The following is a 26,940-nucleotide window of genomic DNA, read 5'->3' on the forward strand; positions in this document are numbered from 1 at the left end:
TCTTTTCCCATACAGGCCGTTACAGAGTATTGAGTAGAGTTCCCTATGCTACACAGTAGGTCCTTATTAGATATCTATTTTATATACAGTGGTGTGTGATTTTGGACTTCTGACCTCCCAGAATTTTTTTTTTTCTTTTGATCCCCAACTGGGGATTGAACCTGTGCCGCCTGCAGTGGAAGCATGGAGTCTTAACCACTGGACAGCCAGGAAAGTCCTTATTTTTTTTTTCCTCCCACAATTTTAAGATAATAAATTTATGTTGTGTTAAGCTACTAAGTTTGTGGTCATTTGTTACAGCAGCAGTAGGAAACTAATACACTCTGGGATTCAAGCAAAGTAACTCTGACTGTATTAGGAAGCTGTTCGGGTTTATAGCAGAGGCTCATTTTGCCACTGTGTGCCTGTTAAGTTTCTGAGTTGACTGGAAGTTGCCTCCCTTGATAGAACACTTTGGAATGGAGTTTTGCACATCTGTACGTTTACTGCAGGTCATTGCAAAGAAGTGTGCGAAGACAGAGGCCCCCATTTAGTTTCCAGCACTGTGACCATATCATGGGCTGCCTCAGATACTGAGCTCAGATACTGGGAGTGGCAAGTGCCATTTCGTCTATTATTTAGAAGTGGATACGTGGTGTTGCTGATGTGAATGTAAACTCAGGAGTAAGTACTATGCTCCCTAACGAATGTGTGTTTGTCTTGTAATTAATACGACATTTAAGCACACTTTATGAGAGACTTATATTTCATATGCTAGGTAATCCCGTCAAAGCTTTGTAGTACATATAGAGTGTTTTTTTTATCTTTTAGTTCAATGAAAAGCTCCATATTTCCAGCACCTGGCCTAGTGCTAGGTACGTTGGAAATGCTCAGCTAATCTTTCTCAGATGAATGAGCCAAACAGTAAATGGTCCAGCCATCTGGGAGCTTCCCAGAGTGTGGGACGATGGTACCCCTCAAGGTTTCATATGTGAAATACTAGGCACTTTAAAATGCTATCAAGAAACTTAAGTAATGCTAAACCAAGAAATTCCCAAATCCAATCTTTTATAAAAGTGTGTGGAAGTGATACCATGATAACAGATGATTTTCATTAATAAGGGAAGGAGTGTTTGGAGGTTTGGCAAAACCTACTCTAGCCACTGGGCTCCAGCTTTAGTGAGTAGGAGAATCACCTGGAGGGCTTGTTCAAACAGTACTGGGCCCCACCCCCAGAGTTTCTGATGCAGTAGGTCTGGGAAGGAGCTGGAGAATTTGCATTTGTAACAAGCTCTTGGGTGATGCTGATGCTCCTGGTTTGGTGACCTTACTTTGCCAACCTTATCTTAGAGCTGAATAAAAATACTTCTTTTGGGATATGGCTGTGCAAATATGCATTTAAACATCTAAGTCTGCAAAGTTCTTTACATTTTTAAAAATTAATCTCTCTAAAGGTTTATTTAATTTTAACTAATTTTTTAGGAATGCTATGTATTTTTGATTGAGATATAATTGACATATACCATCACATTCATATCAGGTGTACAAACATAATGATTCGACATTTGTATCTGTTGTGAAGTGATCGCCACAATAAGGTTTAACTAAATATTTTGAATGAAACAATCAGTTTACTTTTTGGAAGGATAAGGACGCCTTGGACATCCTCTTGTCTGAGAACTGTGGTAAGTTCTAAGTTGATAGGATCTGAATTGTGTCTGCAGCTGTGGTCTTGGAGTTTGCAAGTGTCTTCTCTACCTCTTCCAGTTCACTTAAGCTCTGTGACCCTTGGTTTCCTCCATTGAAAACCCAGGTGATAATCCTTTAGCACATTGTCCTTAACTGCCTGCATCCCACCAGACTTCTTTGAGGGCGGGGTCTCATCTCTCCATCTGCCCATACCACCTCACATCTGGTGGATGCTCAGTGAGTATTAACGGAAGAAATCCCCATTACACCTACTTTGAAACTGAGGCATTTTGAGTGGCAACATGTGGTGCCCTGTAAGGTTAAAGAGCTTAGCAAGTATGTGGATGGGTGGGGAGAGAATAGCTTCAGATCTTGAGCTGAAAGAGAAATTGGATGGTGATTTATAACCATGTAGATTGTGGTTTATATAAAAGCCATCTGGCTTCATGCTTGGATCCATCTCCCTGCATATGTCTTCATGGGGTTCTTATGTTTCAGCCTAGCATCAAAGGGGTGTTTTGGTATGCATCTTTGTTTTTTATTTTTTATTTTTTTCCCATGAACTAGAACTTAGTAAGGAATTCCTGTTGGCACTTTGGTAAGGCATATTTAGCCTGTGGTGTCTGCGTGTTGGGAACTGGTCAGTAGGTGAACGCCAGTGTGCTCACTTAAGCAAAGGGAAGAGAACAGTGGCCAACAAGCTGAGTTCAGGTCCCAAAAGACCTTTTAAAACAAAAACTAAACAGCTGCTAACCATTCGATGAAAATCAATATAGTTCACAAACAATGATCTTCCAGCTTTTTTTAGGAAAAAAAATGGCAGTACTGGATTGGCACTCCACAGGCAACAATTGGCTAAAACTGGATAGCAGCTGTCCTCTTTAGGTAGGTGTAGACTGCGTTAGTCATACTCCTCACCATTCCCTATTGTCTTATACCCAGCCTCTTTTACTTAGTTTTTGCCTGCCTACCCCCTGCACACATTTGAGGTTTTTGACCCCCAAACCATTGTATTCTTATAGGTATCATGAACTTTCTCAGGAATTCTAAACACTGGAATATGGTAGTTTGAAAAATCCCTGTTATGGGAGCATTTCGACATCAAAATAATGCCTGTAATATTTATATTGGTTTAAATAATTCCTGCCCTAGAAGATTTCAGACACTATAAAAGAACATAAATATCTTCCACAAAACATGTCCAGAAGGATGTGGGAGAAGTCACCCCTTCCTCTGCGAAGTGCCCTTTGTCTTTCTGATGTAATGATTGGGTTTAGTTTAGATGGATTGATTACTTGCCTTGTCTTACTACTGGAGGGCCAGGGAAATGACGAAACGGGGTGGTCAGTTTTCTTCTCCTCAGCAATAGTGAAGCTGTTGCTGCTCGGTTGTTAATGCCCCATGTTTGTGTAGATTTCAGAGCTTACAAAACACTTTCCAGTAAGTGTTCGAATTGCAACTGTGCCATTTAAAACCGTGATTTTAGGAAGACACTATAACACTCTATGCCTCCATTTCCCCATCGGGAGAGTGATGATAATACCTACCTAATCGGGGCTTCCCTGGTGGCACAGTAGTTAAGAATCGCCTGCCAACGCAGGGGACACCGGTTCAAGCCCTGGTCTGGGTGGATCCCACATGCTGCGGAGCAACTAAGCCCGTGTGCCACAACTACGGAGCCTACTCTCTAGAGCATGCGTGCCACAACTACTGAAGCCTGTGCGCCTAGAGCCTGTACTTGGTAACAAGAGAAGCCTGCATACCACAACAAAGAGTAGCCCCCACATGCTGCAACTAGAGAAAGCCTGCGCGCAGCAACGAAGACCCAACGCAGCCAAAAATAAATGTTAAAAAAAAAAACAAACTACCTTATCTAACTGAAAGGTGAAAAATAACTGAAATAATAATGTACGGAAAAGAATCTAGCCCAGTGTTTCGTGTTTTCTAAGAGTGTAAATATTAGTTTCTTGGGAGGGATAAGAAAATGATGATTATCCCCATTTTACTGAAAGGAAAACTGAGGCTTGGGGAAATTAAGTACCTTGCTCAAAGAGAGCCAAGAAGCTCAGAGAAACCTATGGTTCCCCAGACTTCACCTCTGGTCCTGGGAAATCCTTTATTTCCATCTCCCCTTTTAAAATTTCCTCTTTGTGATGGTGCCCTCACAATGCCGATGACGACCCTGTGGCATGAGTTGGCTTTTCCTATGGAGTAGATTCCCACATTGGTGCGAATGTGGTAACAGTCATGTAGAGTTGCATAGGCAAGAGGAGAAGGGTAGGTGACCTGGGCTACCCTTCACTATTGTGAAAGAGGACTAGTGCTTGCCTTTTATGGGAAGTTTTGAGATGAATCAGCTTGGAATGAAAGTCTGCCCCACTTTGCTTCTATAAGGGGATGGTGCAGAAGAAATTCTTAGAACTGAAGCATAGGGCCTTTGAGGGCTTAGCTTGTGAATGGGGTGTTTCTTCTGACTTTATATATATAAATCAAAGTGTATCATCATCCGTCTTTTGAAACTCCTTTGAGAGACACTTGCAGAGATTTGATCCTGAGTTTCAGAATTTACAGATGCTTTGTTTATCAGTGGCTTTAGAGTGCTATTTTTATGATCACCTGGCAGTATAATTTTAGCTTTTGGAGGGAAGCATCTTCCTAATATGTTGATAATAGGTAGAACCATATGGAATGGCCAGTGTGTAACCATTTTTACCTACAGAAATGGCAGTTTTATCTGGTTCAACTGAATACTTGACAAGGATGGGATGAGTAACAGGTTCGCATTATATATAAGAATTGTCACTATTTCTTCACAGGTGCGTTAACGATCTTGTAGCCTTGGGAATCTCAAGGATATCCTGTAATAAAGACCTTCCTTGTCTTGTTTGTTCTCCTCTTTCAGTGACTTTGACCACACCTCTGACATTCTGGCTGTGGCAGTAAGTAGAGTTGAGAGTTACTTTAATTCTTGATGATATTCTTACTTACTTTTTTTTTTTTTTTTTTTTTTGCGGTATGCGAGCCTCTCACTGCCGTGGCCCCTCCCGTTGCGGAGCACAGGCTCCGGATGCGCAGGCCCAGCGGCCATGGCTCACGGGCCCAGCCGCTCCGCGGCATATGGGATCCTCCCAGACCGGGGCACGAACCCGTATCCCCTGCATCGGCAGGCGGACTCTCAACCACTGCGCCACCAGGGAGGCCCTTTACTTTTAATCTCATATAATTTTTGGTTGGCAAGTAGCTCTTTGCCTTGATCACAGATTTTGGAATTTGAAACTATGGGCCAAATCTAGTTTCTTAGTGTATTTTGTGTACTACTTGGAAAATCTCCCGAATTCTATATTACTGTCCACTAGGAGGCTGTAATTCAGGCTCAACTCTTTAGCTATACCTACAAACAGCTTTTGAAATTAAAAAATGGATTGAAGTGTAATGTATGTGAAAGGTCCTAGTATTATGCCTGGCATATGGTAACTGTTAGCAACATCTGGAATTAGAGTGTAAACAATGGTGATTTTTTTTTTTTTTTTTTTTTGCCCACACTGAATGGCTTGTGGGATCTTAGTTCCCCAACCAGGGATTGAACCCAGGCCCTCGCGGTGAAAGCGTGGAGTCCTAGCCACTGGATTACCAGGGAATTCCAAAATATGCCATTTCTTTTTTATTTTTTTAATGGCGATTTTTGAATTAAATCTCCTGCAGAAATTAACACTACAGGTGATACAAACAAGGAGAGGATAATAGAACAGTTGGCTTCCTTCCGGCCATCATCACAGTGAGAGAGCAAAGTCTTACAGGATCCTGAATTGAGTATTAAAGCATTTAAACTTACCTGCTTGGCTTTGCTTCCCTGGTTATCGATGCTGCCAGGATGCATCTTGCACTTAGGTACATCATGCTATCCTTGGAATTGCGGGGTAGGAATCCACAGATCCGCTACTCATGAGTAACCCGGAAGGACCATAAGCTGCAGACATTGGCAAGTTGGCTGAGCCACAAAACTGAGTTTTACAGGCTGATGTGAGGGAACTGGTCACCAAGCTGGTGAGCCAAGTGTAACTCTTGGCCTTCATCTACAGATTAATTATCCCATTACCCTGTTCTTTTATATGTGTTGGTTTTGTGGGTGAAATGGTAGATTCTAGTGGTATCTCCAAAACTGAGGATTTACTGCACTCTTGGGGTGTATCAGGGATCTGCTGTTTTGCTTTATTTTGAATTTACATTCTGCTGCCTCTTGAGGACTGTGTGGTGGCTTATGGGTTAAAAAGCATGGAAATATGGCAAAAATACAAAAAGCACCCAGACCTTCTAAAAAGATCCCAGTGAGTCAGTGTCAGGCTTTCAAGTAGGGGAGCTGATAGGTCTAAGTTAGCCTGTATCACCTTTGTTTAGTGGGGTGATATTTGCTTAAAGTCTGCTCTTGCTCAGGAGGCTGTCTTTTCCACAAGGGAAGGACCACACTGTCTCATCACCACTGTTTCCCCTTCCCTTAGAGCAGGGCCTGGGAGAGAGTAAATACTCAATCATCACTTTTCCAGGAATGAATGAGGCTGCCAAGTCCCAGTTCGTCCCTGGGTGAAATTCTCCGACAAGCACTGCTCTTCCCCATTCGTTCAAGAGGCAGCTGTGTGTTTGGGGTCTAGAAGTTGGAATCTGAGTTTGTATCCTTCTCTGTAGGTGAAGCCAGAAGTTTTCTGCAAAAAAAATGTTTGATTCTTCTTAACAAAACTACTTGTCTAAGGCTTAGGGTTTCCTGTGTAACTTAGCACAGGAGACTTTCACCTGAGAGCTTTTTAGATAGAAAATACTGATTCCAACAGGGTCAAAGTGAATTCAAGCTTCAAGGAGCCCATTCATAGGGAGGCTGTACTAGTGTCATAATTTAGTGGATCTCAGAATGTCTCACACCTCCAAATGCTCTTCACTTTCAGAAGATGTCATGGGTGTCTAGTACTCTGCCATTATGGGATTGTGTGAAGAGCTTTTTTTTTTCTTTTTAACATTTTTATTGGAGTATAATTGCTTTACAATGTTGTGTTAGTTTCTGCTGTGTAACAAAGTGAATCAACTATATGCATATGTTTATCCCCATACCCCCTCCCTCTTGTGGCTTCCTCCCACCCTCCTTATCCCACCCCTCTAGGTGGTCACAAAGCTCAAGCTGATCTCCCTGTGCTATGTGGCTGCTTCCCACTAGCTATTTATTTTACATTTGGTAGTGTATATATGTCAGTGTTACTCACTCACTTCGTCCCAGCTTACCCTTCCCCCTCCCTGTGTCCTCAAGTCCATTCTGTACGTCTGTGTCTTTATTCCTTTCCTGCCTCTAGGTTCATCAGAACCATTTGTTTTTTTAGATTCCATATATATGTGTTACCATACAGTATTTGTTTTTCTCTTTCTGACTTACTTCACTCTGTATGACAGACTCTAGGTCCATCCACCTCATTACAAATAGCTCAATTTCGTTTCTCTTTATGGCTGAGTAATATTCCATTGTATATATGTGCCACATCTTCTTTATCCATTCATATGTCAATGGACACATAGGTTGCTTCCATGTCCTGGCTATTGTAAATAGTGCTGCAGTGAACATTATGGTACATGACTCTTTTTGAATTATGGTTTTCTCAGGGTATATGCCCAGGAGTGGGATTGCTGGGTCATATGGTAGTTCTATTTTTAATTTTTTAAGGAACCTCCATACTGTTCTCCATAGTGGCTGTATCAATTTACATTCCCACCAACAATGCAAGAGGGTTCCCTTTTCTCCACACCCTCTCCAGCATTTATTCTTTGTAGATTTTCTGATGATGGCCATTCTGACTGGTGTGAAGTGATACCTCATTGTAGTTCTGATTTGCATTTCCCTAATGATTAGTAATGTTCTGCATCTTTTCATGTGCTTCTTGGCCATCTGTATGTCTTCTTTGGAGAAATGTCTATTTAGGTCTTCTGCTCATTTTTGGATTGGGTTGTTTGTTTTTTGGATATTGAGCTGCATGAGCTGCTTGTATATTTTGGAGATTAATCCTTTGTCAGTTGTTTCGTTTGCAAATATTTTCTCCCATTCAGAGGGTTGTCTTTCGTCTTGTTTATGGTTTCCTTTGCTGTGCAAACGCTTTTAGGTTTCATTAGGTCCCATTTGTTTACTTTTGTTTATATTTCCATTCCTCTAAGAGGTGGGTCACAAAGGATCTTGCTGTGATTTATGTCATAGAGTGTTCTGCCTATGTTTTCCACTAAGAGTTTTATAGTGTCTGGCCTTACATTTAGGTCTTTAATCCATTCTGAGTTTATTTTTGTTTATGTGTTAGGAAGTGTTCTAATTTCATTCTTTTACATGTAGCTGTCCAGTTTTCCCAGCACCGCTTATTGAAGAGACTGTCCTTTCTCCACTGTATATCTTTGCCTCCTGTGTCGTAGATTAGTTGACCGTAGGTGTGTGGGTTTATCTCTGGGCTTTCTATCCAGTTCCATTGATATATATTTCTGTTTTTGTGCCAGTACCATATTGTCTTGATTACTGTAGCTTTGTAGTATAGTCTGAAGTCAGGGAGTCTGATTCCTCCAGCTCCATTTTTTTCCCTCAGGACTGCTTTGGCTATTCGGGATCTTTGTGTCTCCATACAAATTTTAAGATTTTCTGTTCTAGTTCTGTAAAAAATTGCCATTGGTAGTTTGATAAGGATTGCATTGAATCTGTAGATTGCTTTGTGTAGTATATTCATTTTCACAGTATTGATTCTTCCAATCCAAGAATGTGGTATATCTCTCCATCTGTTTGTATCATCTTTAATTTCTTTCATCAGTGTCTTATACTTTTCTGCATACAGGTCTTTTGTCTCCCTAGGTAGGTTTATTCCTAGTTATTTTATTCTTTTTGTTGCAGTGGTAAATGGGGGTGTTTACTTAATTTCTCGTTCAGATTTTTCATCATTAGTGTATAGGAATGCAAGAGATTTCTGTGCATTAATTTTGTATCCTGCTACTCTACCAAATTCATTGATTAGCTCTAGGTCTTTTCTGGTAGCATCTTTAGGATTCTCTATGTATAGTATCATGTCATCTGCAAAGTGACAGTTTTACTTCTTTTTTTTTTTTTTTTTTTTTTGCGGTACGTGGGCCTCTCACTGCTGTGGCCTCTCCCGCTGAGGAGCACAGGCTCCAGACGCGCAGGCCCAGCGGCCATGGCTCACGGGCCCAGCCGCTCCGCAGCATGTGGGATCTTCCCGGACCGGGGCACGAACCCATGTCCCCTGCATCGGCAGGCGGACTGTCAACCACTGCGCCACCAGGGAAGCCCCTACTTCTTCTTTTCTGACTTGGATTCCTTTTATTTCTTTTTCTTCTCTGATTGCTGTAGCTAAAACTTCCAAAACTATGCTGAATGATAGTAGTGAGAGTGGGCAACCTTGTCTTGTTCATGATCTTAGAAGAAGTGGTTTCAGTTTCTCACCATTGAGAATGATGTTGGCTGTGGGTTTGTCATATATGGCCTTTATTATGTTGAGGTGGGTTCCCTCTATGCCTACTTTCTGGAGAGTTTTTATCATAAACGGGTGTTGAATTTTGTCAAAAGCTTTTTCTGCGTCTATTGAGATGATCATATGGTTTTTCTCCTTCAGTTTGTTAATATGGTGTATCACATTGATTGATTTGCATATATTGAAGAATCCTTGCATTCCTGGGATAAACCCCACTTGATCATGGTGTATGATCCTTTTAATGTGCTGTTGGACTCTGTTTGCTAGTTTTTTGTTGAGGATTTTTGCATCTATGTTCATCAGAGATACTGGTTTTCTTTTTTTGTGCCATTTTTGTCTGGTTTTGGTATCAGGGTGATGGTGGCCTTGTAGAATGAATTTGGGAGTGTTCCTCCCTCTGCTCTATTTTGGAAGAGTTTGAGAAGGACAGGTGTTAGCTGTGAAGAGCCTTTTTAAAGGTCCATGTGAGGTACCACCAGACTCTTGACATATGTCAACTCATGTACTCTTCAGTAATGCTATGAGATAGTTATCAGCATTCCTATATTACAGATGGTGAATTTGAGGCTTGAAGCAGTTAATAATTTTCTTAGGGTTTTGTGGGTAGTTTCTAAGGGAACCAGAATCTAGTGTGGAGTTCAATATCTGTATCAATATATACTGTTCCTTAATAATTGTGATGGAATACAAGTACCTCTGGGAGAGGTGACATGTTGGGAGGCTAGTAGCAAGCCCTTCTGTCTTGCTGTGAATTGGTTTATCGGTATCTTTTCAAGAGAGGGCTTGCACATCAGGTGATGGAAAGGAAAACCCAGGAGGAGGAATGGAAGGCAGACCAGATAAGCTTGTTTAATTTTCTGTTTTGCCAGAGGCCGACCCCAGACACAGCTTTGAGCATGTCATGGCCTGAGCACTATAGACCAGGGACAGTCATATCAGAATTGACAACACATTAACAAAAACTGCCAGTTATTGGGCACCCACTAAGTACCATACACATATCCTCTCATAGGATAACCACCACCACCCTGAGTGGTAGGTGTTAGAATGCCCATTTTACAGATCAGGTCACTAATCAGGTTAAATTGCTGATGATCATAATTCAGTAAATGGCAGAATCAGGATTTGAACCCAGATCTGTCTGACCCCAGAGCCTTTGTTATCCTATAAATATCACTGTTTAGCCCTGATCACTCCCCTTTTAGCATCTGTATCAGCTCCTAATGGAGGCCTCCACTTGGAATAATCCCTTTTGGGAGTGCTAGGACGTTTGGGATCATTACTGTGAAACTGTAGGAGGAGGAATGACGTGCAGGATGCTGTGCTGAACGAACATGCACAAAGGCATCCTTTGGGCCTTTCCGATGATGCTCTTCCCCTGTGGAGTTTTCACCCTCAGAACGACTGCTGTATCCAAAAGCTCTACTCTACTCTGCAGAGTTCAACTGTAGGCCTCTATTCTGGGAGCCTCCAGAGTGAGGACTGGCTTTGAGAAGTTAGCCACAGCTCCCCTTCCAGGTCTCTCTCTTTGTTTCAAGGGAAAAATCGAGAAGTCAGAAAATAATAGGGAAATGAAACATTCTAGGCAGTAGGAAGCAAAGTGGAAAAAGATAGTCACTGGAGGAATTTGAGATTCTTGCTTTCAATTTTTTTTCTCCTCTAGAGAGACTTTTTTTGTATCCATATGGACTTACCCATTTGCTGTAACAGCAGAGAGACTCCTATAAAATGTTTTTAAAAAGGAATTCTTGACAACATCTTGGAAAGCCTGAGTTATAAATATCATAAAAGATAAGGAGGATAACGTTGCCAAATTAAAGGAAGGAGTCAGGCAAGGCATTAAAGCAGCACGGGAAACAGTCTGACAGAGGGACTCAAGCTCCATCCAGCCCCCGAGTCCCACGTTCTTAAGCTTTGTGTTTCAAAGCCACCAAGAGAGCTAGAGATGACTTTCTGAAATCTTTGGTGCTTGAATGGCCAGAGCTTGGACTGAAGGTACAGGGAGCCCCTTGTACTACCGGCCAAAGATGGCTTTCTGGGTCTCTCAAGTAAGCAGCAGCATGTGGGGCTTACAAGGAAAGATGTTCCTGAACGCTTCCCCACCTGGGTGGATTTGAAGCACCAGCATACATTTCCCTTTTTCTGGGGTCCCCTTCTAAAATTAAAACTACAGTGTCTGGGCCCTGCCTGCTCTGTCCTGTGGTGATGTGCATCTCCAGGACCATACTGTGACCCATGACCATGTAAGTGACCATATGATGCTGCTGGACCCCAACACTGACGTAGGTAGAGAAAAAAGCTGGAAAATCATGCATCAGGTCGTGGTCCCTAGGAATGCAGAGCAAAAAGGCAACACTGGTGAGACAGGCATTTCGGAGGGCAGTTCCCCAAGGTACATTTTGGTTTGGGTTTCATGGTTGGATTTCTTGTTTTTATTTTTTTCCTCTATTCTATTTTTATTTTTGGAAAGTGTCAGGGGAAGGAGTGTCAGGAGAGCATGGAGGCTTGTCAGATAGGAAACAGACTTCCTAGTACATGTGACCACAGATGCTGCCTTGCCCTTCCCATCCCTCCCTGTCTCGGTGCCCAGCCTGGAGCCCCACCTTGAAGGCACTGCTTGATCCATCCCTAACACAACATAGCCCATCCTGCAGCTTTCAGACCAGAGGGCTTGGCCTGGCTGCTGTTGCCATGGTAATGGAGTGTCAAGGCTTCCTTAAGAACAGGAAGGACCCCTCCCTTCTCTCCTTTTCCACATCAGCCCCTGAATATGGCCCAGCACTCTGCTTTTGCTCTGTGTCCTCTCTCATTGCTTTTCTCCTTTGCTCACTGGCCTCCAGTCATTCCAGCTCTTTTGGTTCCCAGAATATGCTGGGCTGCATCCTGCATGAAAGCTTTCCAGCCTTAGGTCCCCTGTGATGGGGATGTTCTTCTCTTCCCCACTCTCGGTGCCCAGCTCACTCTTACGTCTCAGCTCAAATTTCCCTTCAGTCAACAAACATTCTCTAGTACCTACCATGCTCCCCATGCTCTTCTAGGTGCTTGGAGCCACATCAGCGAACAGAACAGACAAAAAGCCCTGTCTCTGTGGACCAACTTGCTATCTCTTCCTTAAGTTCTTACCTGACTCCCCATCCCCCCAGGCTAGATCCTGTCCTTTAGTACATGACAGATGCTATTGGTGTACTGTTTATCTAGTGCCAGCTCCCCGACATTAGACTGTAGGTTCTAGAGGTCAGGGATTATGTCTCTTTTATTCACCACTGTATACCCAGTACCAACACATTTCCGAACACCCAGAAGGTGCTCAGTAAATATGGATGAAGAAATGGATAAATGAATGAATGAATGGTAATTGTTTTTGTTGACAAGTAGCAATATCGGGTGTGAAGACCACACACACTTCTGGGAGGAAGTCGTTTGTGTTGATAAGAGGCTCAAGAAGAAGCTACACTGTGCTTTTACTGTCCCTAGAACTTGCAAGTTCTCGCTCAGCCTTGTCTGGGGTCTAGGTCTCCCACTACTTAAGCTCTAGGCGTTTCATGATTTTTTTTAAACGGCTGTGACCATGCCTGACTTTAATGCAGCATCTGTTTGCCTCCCTTCCAATTTCATCTTCTCAGGAAGGAGACCTTCAAGGGGTGCGGTGACAAACTCTGAACTCATAAAAACTAGCACACCGTTTACTCATTATGCCCGGAGTCCCGTCTTTCCCTGGGCTGCGATAGTGCCGGTAGAGATGGTCTTCGTCTACATTAATCATTTTCATGAGCTTTGCACTCAGCTACGCTGGTATTCAGAGAAAAATGCTACCATGACAACTGCCATAACAGATGGTATTTGATCAGTCTCTAAGCTACCGAGGAGATATACAGCAGTGCTTCTGAGGTTTGCATATTTTATGTTATCATGAGACCCAGTCCAGCCTTAATCATGATTGAAGTGTGAAGTTTTCCATTTGCCTCCGATGCCCCCTCCCTTCTCTTTCCAGTTGTTTGCCATTTGTTTTGATTTTCCTTGCTCTGTGCCTGGCCTGTTTGGGGATGTATTTCTGGATGTGGGAGACATAGGCTACAACATACATGGTCCATGGAAGTTGCCCTGCAGGTCTAAAGTTCAGAGACTGTTGAGAAGCTATTCAACTTTGGAATGGAGAGTCTGGCTGAGAGTGGGAGAAAGGCTTAATTGCAGCCTTTGTCTCTTGGATGTTCCTGGACCACACAGGGTTGAGGCCACATATGGCCCCAAACAGAGGGAGACTCTGGGAAGTACATCTTGGTCTTGGTTTGTCCCCTTACTCTGTGCACTCCTCCATCCAGCTCCTTTCTGCTCCCAGGGTCTCTGGTGTTGTGGTCCCCCTTCTCAGCTTCCTGCCTCTACCCTAGCTAGCACTGCAAACTCCAGGAGCTTGATTCCAGAGCTCTTGGACCCATTTCTATGGCAACAACTACAACAGCCTTCTCACCCAGTGCCCCTCCCCACCCATCAGCAACACTGGAATGTCAGACTTCGCACAGATTTTTTTTCAGCTAATTTTGGAAAGTAGTTTATATTGGCCGCTATGTGTTAATGAACAACTTTCGTTGTATTTACATACTTTGCTGGTGAAGAGTCTTTTCCTTCACTCTGCCTCTCAACTTTAACAGGATCCTCATCTTGCACTGCATGTCTGGATCCCATATGGAGCCATGAGCCTTGTTAAAGATGGGCACTAGGACCTCACTGTGCTGTGCTGAGTGCCCCAGGGTCCTGCCACCGTCCTGTCCCCTCCAGGGATGTGGTGGGAGTTTGCAACCTCAGTGGTACTGGAGGATGGATTGTTTACCTGAACAGTATTTATAAGAAAACCTTAAGGTGGATTTGAATCACAAGAGAGCGTGGATCAAAGAAACATTCTCCTCTTCTGATCTCATTCCAAGTGAAGCGGGAGGTTGGAATCCACATCTGACCCTATGCTGCTTCCCAGCCCCGTGCCCTTCCTGGGGTGCAGATGAAAAGAGCGTGGGTCTCGGCCCCCTTGTCGGGAGTGATTTTTAGCCTTAATGGAACATTATTAAACAGTGGATTTGAAACTTGAGGAATGTTTTTTGAACTCCTCTGTGAGCAGAGAATTCATGGTAGAGAGGAAAAAATTCAAGGCGCTTGATGGGCTTATGAATTGTCTTTTAAATGATGACCCAAGTTCTTATTTTCAGGTTTTACATTTTCTGGGAGTGCAATCTGGCCATCTGGGTAATGTTCCCTGTTTCATCTCCTCTTTAGGAGAAAGCATTCCTAGTGCCCTTAGGTCTCCTCCTTCACCTAATGTAGGGAGATCCTAGTGCTTCCCTTGTTTATATGCTCTGATTCTCCTGGAAATGGATGGGAGTCGGGGAGTGTATGTCGAGTGGCTCTGTGGACCCTAAAGAGAAGGATTATGTAAATATGGGCTCCTGGACTGGGGGGAAGATTCTGGACCAACACTGTCAAAAAAAATCGAGCACAATGCCTGGCACAGAGCAGACATCCGCACAGTGATGTTGACTGAGTGATTGAAAGAATCATATCCCTCAGGTTTCTCACCCTTGGCACTGCTGACATTTGGGGTTGGATAATTCTTTGCTGGGAGGGAACTGTTGTGTGCCTTGTAGGGTGTTTAGCAGCATCATTGGCCTCTGCTCACTAGATGTCAGTTTCCCTCAGTGTTGTGACAACCCAAAATGTGGCCAGATGCCCCCTGGGGGGCAAAATCTTCTTTCCCAGTCTCCCTTACTCAGCAAAGAACCATTGATCAAAATTATGAAATTGGTTGACAGAATGATAGGACTGTAACAAAAATCAACAAGAGAGGAAATATTCTAGGTAACCTGTTTATAATTATTTCTCCCCTTAACAGAATTTAACATTTAAAAAGAAAGCCCCATGGGTGAATTGAAATGTACCAAGGGTAGCCTTGCAAGAAGAAATTGCCATGGACTTTATTTTTTTTAATTTATTATTTATTTATTTATTTATTTATTTATTTTTGGCTGCGTTGGGTCTTCGTTGCTGCCCGCGGGCTTTCTCTAGTTGCGTCGAGCCAGGGCTACTCTTCGTTGCAGTGTGCGAGCTTCTCATTGCAGTGGCTTCTTTTGTTGTGGAGCATGGGCTCTAGGCGCGCAGGCTTCAGTAGTTGTGGCTCGCAGGCTCAGTAGTTGTGGCGCGTGGGCTCTAGAGCACAGGATCAGTAGTTGTGGCGCACGGGCTCAGTAGTCGTGGCGCATGGGCTCTCTAGAGTGCAGGCTCAGTAGTTGTGGCACACGGGCTCAGTAGTTGTGACACGGGCTCTAGAGCGCAGGCTCAGTAGTTGTGGCGCACGGGCTTAGTTGCTTTGCGGCACATGGGATCTTCCCAGACCAGGGATCGAACCCGTGTCCCCTGCATTGGCAGGCGGATTCTTAACCACTGCACCACCAGAAAGCCCTACCATGGACTTTAGATGGTGCTACATACATCAAATGCTCCATAGATGTAACAAGGAAACGTACTTCATGCTCCTTGGAGGGAAAATTCTGTAGAATTGCAGTGTTGTAGTAGAGCAGAACTTTTCTTGCATATGTGGGCAGATGTCCCTTTTTTTTGTATTTAGTGTCACATCGCCACACTGTTGCTGAAAAACTAAACCTACCCATGTCAGCCCACCTACATGACACTTCCCAGGATCAATATCAATACCAAGTGCACTATTTTTCATTTTGCATTAACAGCTTCAGGGGCGGTCAGATTTCTCTCCTCATTTGCTATGGGGTCGTAATCGCCAACGCCTCCCTTCAGAGCCATGTGTAAGATATTATATTAGGGGCTTCCCTGGTGGCGCAGTGGTTGAGAGTCCGCCTGCCGATGCAGGGGACACGGGTTCGTGCCCCGGTCCGGGAAGATCCCACATGCCGCGGAGAGGCTGGGCCCGTGAGCCATGGCCGCTGGGCCTGTGCGTCCGGAGCCTGTGCTCCGCAATGGGGGAGGCCACAACAGTGAGAGGCCCGCGTACAGCAAAAAAAAAAAAAAAAAAGATATTATATTAGAAGAAGTAGGGTAGGGTCCTGTATAGCACAGGGTACTGTATTCAGTATCCTGTGATAAACCATAATGGAAAAGAATGTATATATAATTGAATCACTTTGCTGTACAGAGAAGTTAACACAATATTGTAAATCAATTATACTTCAATAAAACCTAAAAAACTAAAAAATAGATAAACAAGAAAAACACATACACACCAAAAAAAAAAAAAAGTAGGATAGGATGATAGGAAGAGACAAACAGTAGAAGAGGAATTTTATAAGTTTACTGTGATTTAAATACCAGTGCCTTTGTGTAGAGGCCACAGATCCTTTTGAATGGTTTTGGTCTCTTACCACTGTATACAATATCATGAAATAAGGATTGGTATTTTCTCAAAAGCAGGGTTTTGTAATAGAGTGCAATAACATTTAGAGAGATGATTTTTTTTTTTTTTTTGCGGTACACGGGCCTCTCACTGTTGTGGCCTCTCCCGTTGCGGAGCACAGGCTCCGGATGCACAGGCTCAGCGGCCATGGCTCACGGGCCCAGCCGCTCCGCGGCATGTGGGATCTTCCCAGACCGGGGCACGAACCCGTGTCCCCTGCATCGGCAGGCGGACTCTCAACCACTGCGCCACCAGGGAAGCCCCAGAGAGATGATTTTTATTACACTTCTGCATGGAAGCCGATTGCGCCAAAACACCTTGCACAGGGTCCTCCCAGCCATTCTCTTCCTTCTTCGCCCTCCCCCTCGCCCCCCTCCCCTCCAAGGTGGTAGCACTTGGTTGTCACTGTCAGTCATCCTGTGCTGGAAAGAAGGAAGGAGAGTTTAAAGCCATCTCATTTTTCCTCCCTCTTTGTAAGAAACGATTTTCTGCGATGGTGGCAGGCATAACGTGTAGCATCAGCATTTATTTCGTTGGCAGGAAATTGCATTCTACCCCTTTTCTTAGAGATGAAAAAATGTCTCCCAGATGAAGACCCTGGAAGGTGAGCTGCAAGCTGGGAAAGAGATTGGGAACCTGAGCTAAAAACTGTGAGGATGGAGTGACCTCAAGCTCAGGGTTGAGCGGATTCTTTTAGAATGGATGCAGTTTTATTCAGGTGTCCCTGAGCTTAATTTAACGTGTTTGGAAGCTGTGAAGACTGGGAGCAGAGAAGGAGAATGCCAGACATCAGGGGAGGGTGGACATGAACTTCAGGAAGACTGCCTTGGAGCCAGACTGTACTCAAATGAGAGCTCGTAAAATGGAGACGCTTCACTCTGTGGCTCTGAAGGAACCCTCAGGATATTGCTTGGGGGAGGGGAGGGAGAAGGGTCACATGTACGCCGTGAAAGAGAGTCATTTATGAGTTCACAGCAAACCCCGTGGGTCAAATACTGGTTGGAGTTCATAAGCGTGTGGCTGGAGCCTGGGAAGTCGGGGTGGGGGGCGCTAAGGGGTTGCGGAGGTGAGGAAGATCTCCGCTGTGAAATGCAAACCGTGTGAAATCCAAAGTTCCCTGTGCCAAGTGCAAGGCAGTTTCTCTTATTTTTGGTCACCGCTGACATGAATCGAGCCCGAACAGTTTCCTGTAGACCAAAAAATAATTAGCCCTGACAACTGAAGGCAAATCAGACCTTTGGGAATGATCTAACTGCTCTTTCCTGAGGGCTGGACGTGAGCTTGCCCTTGGCCGTGGCATCAGCCCTGGAAAGCCTGGGAGGCCTCCCAGACCCTGGTGGGGTCTGGTCCCTTCTGCCACAGAAAACCCGGAGGACAGAGAGGTTGGGTGAGTTTGCAGCTCTCCCGTCCTCTGCGATGCCTGCCATCCTGAGAATTTTGTGAGTAAACACTACCCAGATTCCTGCTGAGACGCCCATTCACTCTTTTGATGCTTCACTGCCCACCTCCTCAGGGGCTGGGAAGTCTCTCCCAGCTGCTGGTAGGTGGAAGGGTCTCCTAACCTTGTCCCAACTCTGTGTTTCTGGCAGCTGCTCAAGTGTTCAGGATAGCACTGGTGACAGTGAACTACACGAGAACTCCAATTCCACCCTGGTTATTTTTGGCAGCCGTGAGCAATCCAAGGCCTTGACTTTTGGCGCTGTGTGTAGTTGGGATATTAGGTAGCCTTTTCCTGTGCAAGTACAGACAAAGGAGAGTACTGACCTGCGTCCATCTATCCATCCGGCGTTTTCACGTCATTTCTTCCTCTTCGAGAACCTTAGCAAATGCACAATGAACCCTCTCTCTGACACAGACTTTTGTTCCTAATAAGAGATGGCTCTGGAGAAGACTGAACATTTATTGAGTGTATATTGTTTTTTCTTTCCCCCCTAGATTGAAAACATAGATGCCTGCTTGAATTTCCTGGCAGCTAAGGGAATAAACATCCAGGGGCTGTCCGCAGAAGGTGAGTCTGAGCACTTGTCATAAAGCTGCCCTTTCATCCTTTGAAATGCCCACCTGTTACTTATTGATGACACTTTTAGAGTTAAGCCAAGGGGTGCTGGTGGGCTTTTCCGCTTTTGTCTCTTTCGGGTTTTGAGGCCACTCAATGCTTGTCTACACTTGAGGATGCCAACTTTTTGACAACCTAAAGAATCTCTCTCAGAGTGCCAATCCAACTGTGCCAGCCTTGTCGGCAAGACACGGAGGGAGCAGTAAAGACGGAGCTGCTTCTCTTTGAGAAGGGCTTCATCAAACAACACCGATCTGATTCACGCGACCGGCAATTTAGTTAATTATCAAGCCAAGCCTTATCTGTGGGAGAGAGAACACTTAACCACAGAGCATATTTAAACTGTGCAAGTTCCCAGGGAAAAATGCCTAATCCTTATCTCTTAATTTTATTAGAAGAAGCAGCACTTTTCCTAGCTCCCCCCCCGCTCCAAAAAAGCATGTGATTTATTAATGAGGTGCTCCATTTTGACATTGTGATTAGTTTTTCATTAACTCCAATTTGGTGGCTAATTAGCACGTTAGCATTGGCTGGTGGTTCGCTGTTCATTAGGTGTTGGTCTGGAGATGGCAGGTCTGAATTCTCAGCCTCCTCGGGCAACAGCTCACTCTGGAAACTTGCTGTGTCTCTCTCCTGTTTGTAAATACAAGCAGCTGCTAGCTCCAGAGCGGCCATAGGCCCCAGCATCCTCCCAAACTCATTAGGCTCCACCTCCTCCAGTTTTCCCAGAACAGGTAGAGCAGCGGGGGCCTCAGATGACACCACCTTTCCCTATCCTGGTCGCGTTTTGCAGAGTTGCTGGTTAGCATTGACCCTGGTAGTTAGGGTTGGGGAGGCGGGGAGCGGTGCGGAAGGACACAGCCCAGTGGAGCGTAAGTTTGCAAGCATGATCCTTTTGGGGCCTGTTCCTTGCCTTTGCTCTGCTGTGTGGTGAGCTTGGTTTTCCTGGCTGTGTTTCTGGACTGTAGTCTCTTCCAGCGTTGCGGGTGGGTGGCTGCTATTGGTGTGTCGTGTCTCTGCACGGAATTCCCCAAGTGGGACCTCTAACAGGCTGGGGCTGCCCCGGGTCAGACACGGTCACACTGCTTCCAGAGGTCTCGGAGGCAGGTTTCGGTGGTCAGCCTTAATCTCAGCTCTGAGAGAAGGGTCCATGGAGGATTCCTTTGCTCTGGGCTATGGGCCCTCCTCCTCGGGGGATGAGATCTAGGCTGAATGGCATGTGGCGTGCCCATCGCTGGGGCAGGAGGGGTTGGTGTTGGTGTTTCCAAGGAGAGGTAGGGAGATGCAAATTTCTCTTTCAAGGAACACATTGCTTCCTCCTGGTAGAGAGTTCTCGTGCTGGTGGAGGTGGCAGGCACACATTCCTCCTAGGTCCTGGGCATGATTGGATCCCGGGCCTGTGCACCCCACCCACAGCAGAGCATCAGCAGGGGCTTCTCTTCTACAAGTCACGCTTAGCAGAAAGGGCTCCAGGGGATGCAGACTCCTTAGGCCAGCTTCATCTCATGTGGCCTGGAGGTGACCCTGGCCACCCCGCCATCTGTCTACGCATTGTCCTGCATTCTGCCTGTCCTGTCCCCCCCTGCCCCATCTTCTCTATACCTTAAGGCATAGAGAACCTACTCAACAAATATGTGTTGAATGAATAAGTACCAACTGTGCTTTTAAGGCTTTTATCTGTGTCAGCTCCAGCTCTCTCAACTGACGGTGGAATTTATAATTTGCTGAGTTTACAGATGAGGAAATTTTCCCTGAAAGAAGTTATGAAGCCCGCAGTGAGTGAGTGGCAGGGCCAGGATTGGATCCCAGGTCTGTGGTTTCGGAGCTCCTGTTCATGGTGTCTTTGGGGAAGGCAGGTGGATAAAATGTGGGCGTGCTATGTACGGGTGAAAGAAATCAAAAAAGGTCTAGAACCTTTGTTGGCTGGAACACTGTCTCGGAAGATGCTGGGCAGCCCATGAAGGCATATCGTGCAGACAAACTCAGCCCCAGCCCCCCTGGTCGGTGGTGGGATGTGGCCCTTGTGAGTCTGAGAAGAGAAGAGCAGACTGGAATCAGTGTGTTGAGGAATCAGTCACTGGGGTATAACCATGAAGTAAGTTTTTCAGTAACTGCCCCCACCTGTGCTATGTTGACCCCCATCTTTCCTGCTTGGTTGAGACTCATTTAATGATACCGGGGCCAGAACCCATTCTCTTCGGTCTTGTGCAGTTATTAGAACAGATTTATGTCAGTACTTAAGACTCAGTCTTGTTCTTTTTTTTCTTTTCTTTTTTTTTTTTTTTTTTTTTTGCGGTACGCGGGCCTCTCACTGTTATGGCCTCTCCCATTGCGGAGCACAGGCTCCAGACGCGCAGGCTCAGCGGCCATGGCTCACGGGCCCAGCCGCTCTGTGGCATGTGGGATCTTCCCGGACCGGGGCACGAACCCGTGTCCCCTGCATCAGCAGGCGGACTCTCAACCACTGTGCTACCAGGGAAGCCTAGTCTTATTCATTTTTAAGCTTCAGTCTCCGACTCAAAGCTCTTTTCCCCGGTGCCCCCCAGTGCAGGTGGCTTTGGAAGGCTGAGGGGGGCCAGGGGGGTGATGACTTGACTTCCTTTCCCTTCCCTCATTCCTGTGCCTGAGCCTCCAGCATTGGGGCGGCAGCAGAGTTCTGCTGGTGGTGAAGTTGCTGCCCTCCTCCTGGTGGGCCGTCATTGCCACTGTCCCCACTGGGGGTCTCCGCATGCCCTGCTGACCGGCACTCACTCCCATGCTGCTCCCAGGGCCTCGGTATTCTCTTGTGAGATTTGACCACTCTTCTAGCTCACCCCCAGCTGGTAGCGGTCACATTCCATCCCCCTGATTCAGGCCCCTCTTCGTCCCCACGCTAAGGTGGGCCTGGTAAGGCCGTAGGCCTCAGTCTCACAGTCCCTGCGTTACCCACCATAGAGCAGCAGGAATGTGTGGGCTCTGTCTTCCACTTGTAGTGATGGAACAGGCCTCCTGTCACCTGGAAGTCCCCGCCATACAGTCTCTCTCCAGCTCTTTCCCCCAGCTTAGATGGCAGACAGGCAGATCTGCCAGGTCCCTGCTAAGCAGGTGTCCCAGCTGGGCACTAGGACACCAGCACCACCACCTGGAGTGATTCTCTTGAAGGTTCTACTCCCTTGACTCCCAGGAGTGCAAGGACCCCGCTGTCTTGCTCCTTGGTGAGGGGAGGAGATATCCTGTCTCTGTGATCATCAATCATGACCACCCACGGCCACCCTCAATGACATTCTCTCATCTGGATCTTCTTATATTGATTTTGGGCGCGGTGGGTAGAGGCTGGTGATGATGGACTTTGGTTGTAAGACTGATTCTGGACTAGTGCAGTCTTGTGGGAGGGTGACTGGTCCCAACTTCTGTCAGGGCCTTGAACTTACAAAGCAAGGGTACTGGGAGCCTGTTTTCCTCAAACGGGCCTTATTCACAATTTCAGGGCTACAGGAAGTACCTCCATTTGACATACTGTTAAGTTATAGGAGTGGAAATCATGTATTGAGGACCCACCATGTACAGTCACTGGGCTAAGTGTTGTACACATTTTGGTTTATATCCTATTTAACCCCCCACGGCAACCTTCCGAGATCAGTATTCGTATTACCCCATCTTACAGATGAGGAGACTACGGCCCAAAGACATTGTTCCATGTGGCAAAAGGGAGGCCCACAGAGTCAGCAGTGGTCAAGCTACTCACATCTGCTGATTCAAGTCCTGGTATTTTATACTACTCACCACTATCTACGCTTCTAATCACTCCCATAACTACTAGAAAATCATTATAGTGTTTAAAGAAATCATGTAATTTTTTTAACACTGTAAAACTGTTTATTTGGGGGGAAAAAACAAAATTTCTAGAAGAATAAAGTCACATCAGCACCTACCAGAATAACTCCTGCCCACTTGCTCACAATCCAGAGGATTCCCATTTAGGGCCATGGCCTAATTTGCAAAAGATGCTAAACACAAATCAAGTTTTTAACAATGCGTTAATCCCAAGAGATCACACTAGGAGACCACAGCATTTCCACCACCTAGAAGTTCAGGCTCCCAGCCTCTTCCAGAACCTTGAGCTTCAGGAAGAGAAGAGAAGGAGGAAATGCCCACTAGACCCAAGTCTGGGGCAAGGGAATATGCTTTCCTGTTTCTGTTCCCCAGGGACAATCATCTTTGCAAAGGCATAATGTTGCAGCCCAGCAGTCCTTTTCCCGCCCAGCGTGATGGCACGAGTCTAAGCTGGTATTTCTCCCCTCTGCGGTTCACTGTCACATTCAGGGCTTCCCCTCACTGTGCTGGACCACACTGCCAATGTTCTGCAGCGACTGGAAGTTTTGGGTGTTCACAGAGTCAAACTCCACTATCTCGTCATCCACCTTGCAGACCTGCGATGCTGGCAGGGGAGCCAGGGCTGATGCTGTTCACTATGGCGAAGGCCTGAGCAGGGCTGAGGTCCTGGCTCTGGCCCAGGCCATGGCTCATGGCCTCCCTGCGGGCCTCGGCCAGGTCCCGGGCCTGCTTCTCCTTGTCACGAGCATGCAGCTGGTGCAGGGCCTCCTCCACCTGCTTCATCACTGCCTTGTGATCGTTCTGCAAGCAGACGATGTTGTGCCTTGTGGTTCGGACTTAGTACAGGTCCACGTCTGCCCGGGGGTAGCCCTCGCAGTCCACCAGTGGCTCGTTCATCCCGATGCCTTTTTGGCTCTCCAGCACGTCATAATTGGCTTTGATTTGCGCCTCGATCTCCTCCTCGCGCCGTATAAGTCCCTGTATGTCCCTGACAGTCACCCGGCTGGCCTCCGGGGAGCCTCCGCTCTGCCTCGTTTCCTTCTCCGACATCGTGAACTTCGGCCTGGGAGCCCGGACAGCCGGTTTCCCGACCACGGACGCCCAAGAGAAATCATGTAATTTTAATGCTCTTTGTTTTCCTTTTGAAGATGATTGATTGCCCTGAGGCTCCTCCTCTGATGTAAAAAAAAAAAAAATCAGCAGTTGGAAAGCCTCATAGGCACATCTCCACTCTTTCCCAGTGAGTAAAGCCAGGTTTGGAACCCGGGAGGGTGTGTGCAACTGTCCTTGAAGCATCTCAGCAGCTCAGGCCCTGTCCTGGCCTGCCTGCGAGAGAGCCACAGGGAGCCTTTGTTCCAGGGCACAGACAGCTGATGCCTGCGAGCAGGGGCTGCAGGCCCAGGTGAGCCCCGTGGAGATTCTGCTGGTTTGGGGCTTTTCCTGCGTGTTCCCCAAGATCGGACCCATCCGCTTGCTGCTGGAGACTTGCCAGAATCCTGTGAGCTTGGGCCTCAGCCTGCCCGGGGTGATTTTCTAGATCACTTCAACCCCTCACTCCACCTGTCACAACCATCTGTAAACCTGTTCCTGTGAGGAGGAATGGCCTTTATCCTTGGGAGTTTTGAGAACACCTGGGGTCTGCGCTACCTGGCCTTGAGCCCATCCTCCTGTAATGGGGAAGCGGAGGTCTGGAGGTGAAGACATATCCTATTTAGTTAAGCACGCATTTGCCGGGCACATCCTATATGCCAGGCACAGTGCTAGGCACCGGGGTACACGGAGAGTCACGTTAGTCATACAAAACTAGCTTTAAATTCCAATTAATGAGAGAGCTGTGCTGGTGGTATGTACAGGATCCAGTGGTGCCCAAAGAAGGCTACGATCAGCTCTGCCTGGGGCAGGCAGGGGCTTCTCAGAGATGGTGATGTTTCTCCTGGGTTTTACTAGTTGAATAGGCTTTCACCAATCGGAAAAGGAAGGTGAAGGGAAATTTAGATAGACGTTGGGGCATAGGTAATATGATGGGAACAAAGGACTAGCTTCTTATCCGTCTTCCAGGTTGAAGAAACAGAGGCAGGAAGATGCTTCCAGGTGACTCTAACAGGGCGTATATGCTTTAGGAGTGAAATCGGTTGCTGACTTGATTAGTTCAGACCTGGGGTTTGCTGCCCTGATAGCCAGAAACCTGATGCTGAGCTTTCTCCTCCTTTCATCCTGAGCCAGAAAGCAGGAGGTTTTTCTGGACCGTTAGGGTATAAGCAGCACGTAGATTGCCTCCATCTCTCCCTACCCATGTCACCTGAGTTTGGCGGTGAGCGGGGCCATTTCTGTCCTTCACCGGCAGGGGGCCCTGTAGGCTCTGTTCCCACCCCCTCATCCACTTCCCCTGTGGGCAGAGTCACTGAGGGGCTTTGCTGAGCAGTACACAGAAGGGCTGCCAGAGTCGGGTGGAAAGTTACATGCTGAAGGGGGGTGATGTAGACGGCCCAGCTGGAGGAGTAACGCCACAGAATCCACACTCCCGAATCAGCCTGGTGACCTTACACCATGGCTTAAGGGGATTGAATAGGAATTCTGAGACTTCGGTCTGAGGCAGCCCTCCCTTTGGCTCCCAATCCCTTTCCTACAAAGCAGGTTTCTTTGTATTAGATTATTCCAATGATTATGCCTTATTAAAGCAGGCCTGAGGTTTCTTTTAAACAATATGGAAAGAGAATAACTCTATTATCCTCCCTTCTTGCCCAACATTCCCCTAAAGCATCCATGCAGATTAGCTCCAGCCAGTGGGTATGGAGATCAGTCAGAACCCAAGGAAGTTCAGAATCAACGCCATACTGAATTCTAGTGGAAATTGGACTATGGCCTGTGTACTTTATTCTTCAGTTTACGTGGGTGCAGCCATAGGAGAGAAAGAAGAACAGGGTTCTCACGCTGGTTTAGATACCAGCCTAGCTCCTGTCTCCTTAAACAAGTCATATCTCTCTAGGTCTACAGTTATTTCCTTCTCTACAAATCAGGAGGGTGAGGATAGTTGATCAGAAACAGAATGATGTTCTTTTTCCAAAGCCTCGGGAAATGTCATGAGGGGAACATTTTTGTGGGCTGGTGGATTTTGCTTTTAGACAGCCTATGGAGCCAGCTTACCAGGCCTCGTGGCACACAGAGAAATGCCATTTGGAAATAGGAAGATAACACAATTCTAGCTATTTTGGACCACCCATGGCATAAACTGTGTGGCTCGTTCCCAAACAGAGCATTCACCACACTCGAGTCCTGTGTTCTGAAAAGAAAATTACAACAGTCCAAATGTCCACCAACTAGTGAATGGATAAAATGTGGTCTATCCATATAATGGGATAATACCCCAGCAATATAAAGAAACAAACTAGTGATAACGCTCTCACCTGGATGAACCTTAAAAACATTATGCTCCGTGGAAGAAGCCAGATGCAAAAGACTGCACATCACATGATTGTCATTTATGGGGAAATGCCCAGAATAGGCAAATCAATAGAAACAACAGATCAGAGGTTGCCTGGGGGGATGGGTTTGGGAATTGACTGCAGATGAGCACTTTTTAGGGTGATGGAAATATTCTAAAACTAGAATTTACTAAACTTACTAAAAATCATCACACACCTGACTTTATGGATATAAACTATATCTCAGTAGAGCTGGTTTGTGTGTTTGTTTGTTTTAAAAAGATGACCATTGAGTCTTCTGTAAAATGAGATTATCATGGTTGATTTTCTTTTTGACGCCTGGGACTGTGGCCTGGAGGGGACGTGCAGGAAGAAGGGCTTCTTAGTCTTCACGTAGTTGAAGAGCTCTGTGCTGAGTTCTGAGGGGGCTGCAGGTACAATGATGGTATTTTCTGAACCCAGAAGGGAAATACAGAGTCAGGCCATGTCCTAGGTGCGTTGCCCTTATCTTCTCATTAATCCTCTGTTAATTCTCATAGCATCCCTGTGGGGAAGGTGTGGCACACATATGCCAATTTTAAAGAAGAAAACTGCGGCTCAGAGAGCTTGACTCTTGGAAAAGCTTTGAAGTCCATAAATGCTGGACTAGAGAGATTCAAACCCAAGGCTTTGTGGCTCTAACAATCAGTGATCTTTATAATAAAAATGCTTCCTCCTAAGAAAAAGTGTATTTATGAGAGCACTGCGCTCCGTCACAAATAAAAAGATGCTTTCAGGAATAATAGAACAGTTATGAACAATAAATGATTGAACATCCACTGCAGGGAGAGAATATGACAGAGCCAGCTCCATTCATCTGCCCTGGGCCGGGCAGGTAGATTAAGGGGGTCCCGATGTGGATATGCCTGCTTTTTGCAGGGGGCAACCCCTGAGCCCTTGGATATGCTGAATTGCTAGTTCTTCCCTTCTTTGTTTTTCTTGCATGGTTTTAAAAAATGTATTATGGGATATTTGACTCATCCCATAATACAACACTACTTCTAGAAGGAGAGTAAAGAATACTTATATGGCCATGAGCTAACTTAA

At 45.9% G+C, this 26,940-nt stretch overlaps 1 protein-coding gene and 1 pseudogene across 6 annotated transcripts in view; one reads left to right on the forward strand and one right to left on the reverse strand.

The window, feature by feature from the left end:
- NAV2 (neuron navigator 2) overlaps nucleotides 1-26,940 on the forward strand; it is a 769,310-nt gene that overhangs the window by 508,482 nt on the left and 233,888 nt on the right. For all 6 annotated transcript variants that reach the window (XM_060105510.1, XM_060105512.1, XM_060105505.1 and 3 more), the window contains exon 4: nucleotides 18,499-18,571. In XM_060105510.1, the coding sequence (XP_059961493.1) occupies nucleotides 18,499-18,571 (73 nt within the window). The remainder of the gene's footprint in view (nucleotides 1-18,498; nucleotides 18,572-26,940) is intronic.
- Nucleotides 22,681-23,482, reverse strand: LOC132493895 (26S proteasome non-ATPase regulatory subunit 9-like; annotated as a pseudogene).

The sequence above is a fragment of the Mesoplodon densirostris genome, chromosome 7 (genome assembly GCF_025265405.1).
Source record: "Mesoplodon densirostris isolate mMesDen1 chromosome 7, mMesDen1 primary haplotype, whole genome shotgun sequence".
Classification (NCBI taxonomy): domain Eukaryota; kingdom Metazoa; phylum Chordata; class Mammalia; order Artiodactyla; family Ziphiidae; genus Mesoplodon; species Mesoplodon densirostris.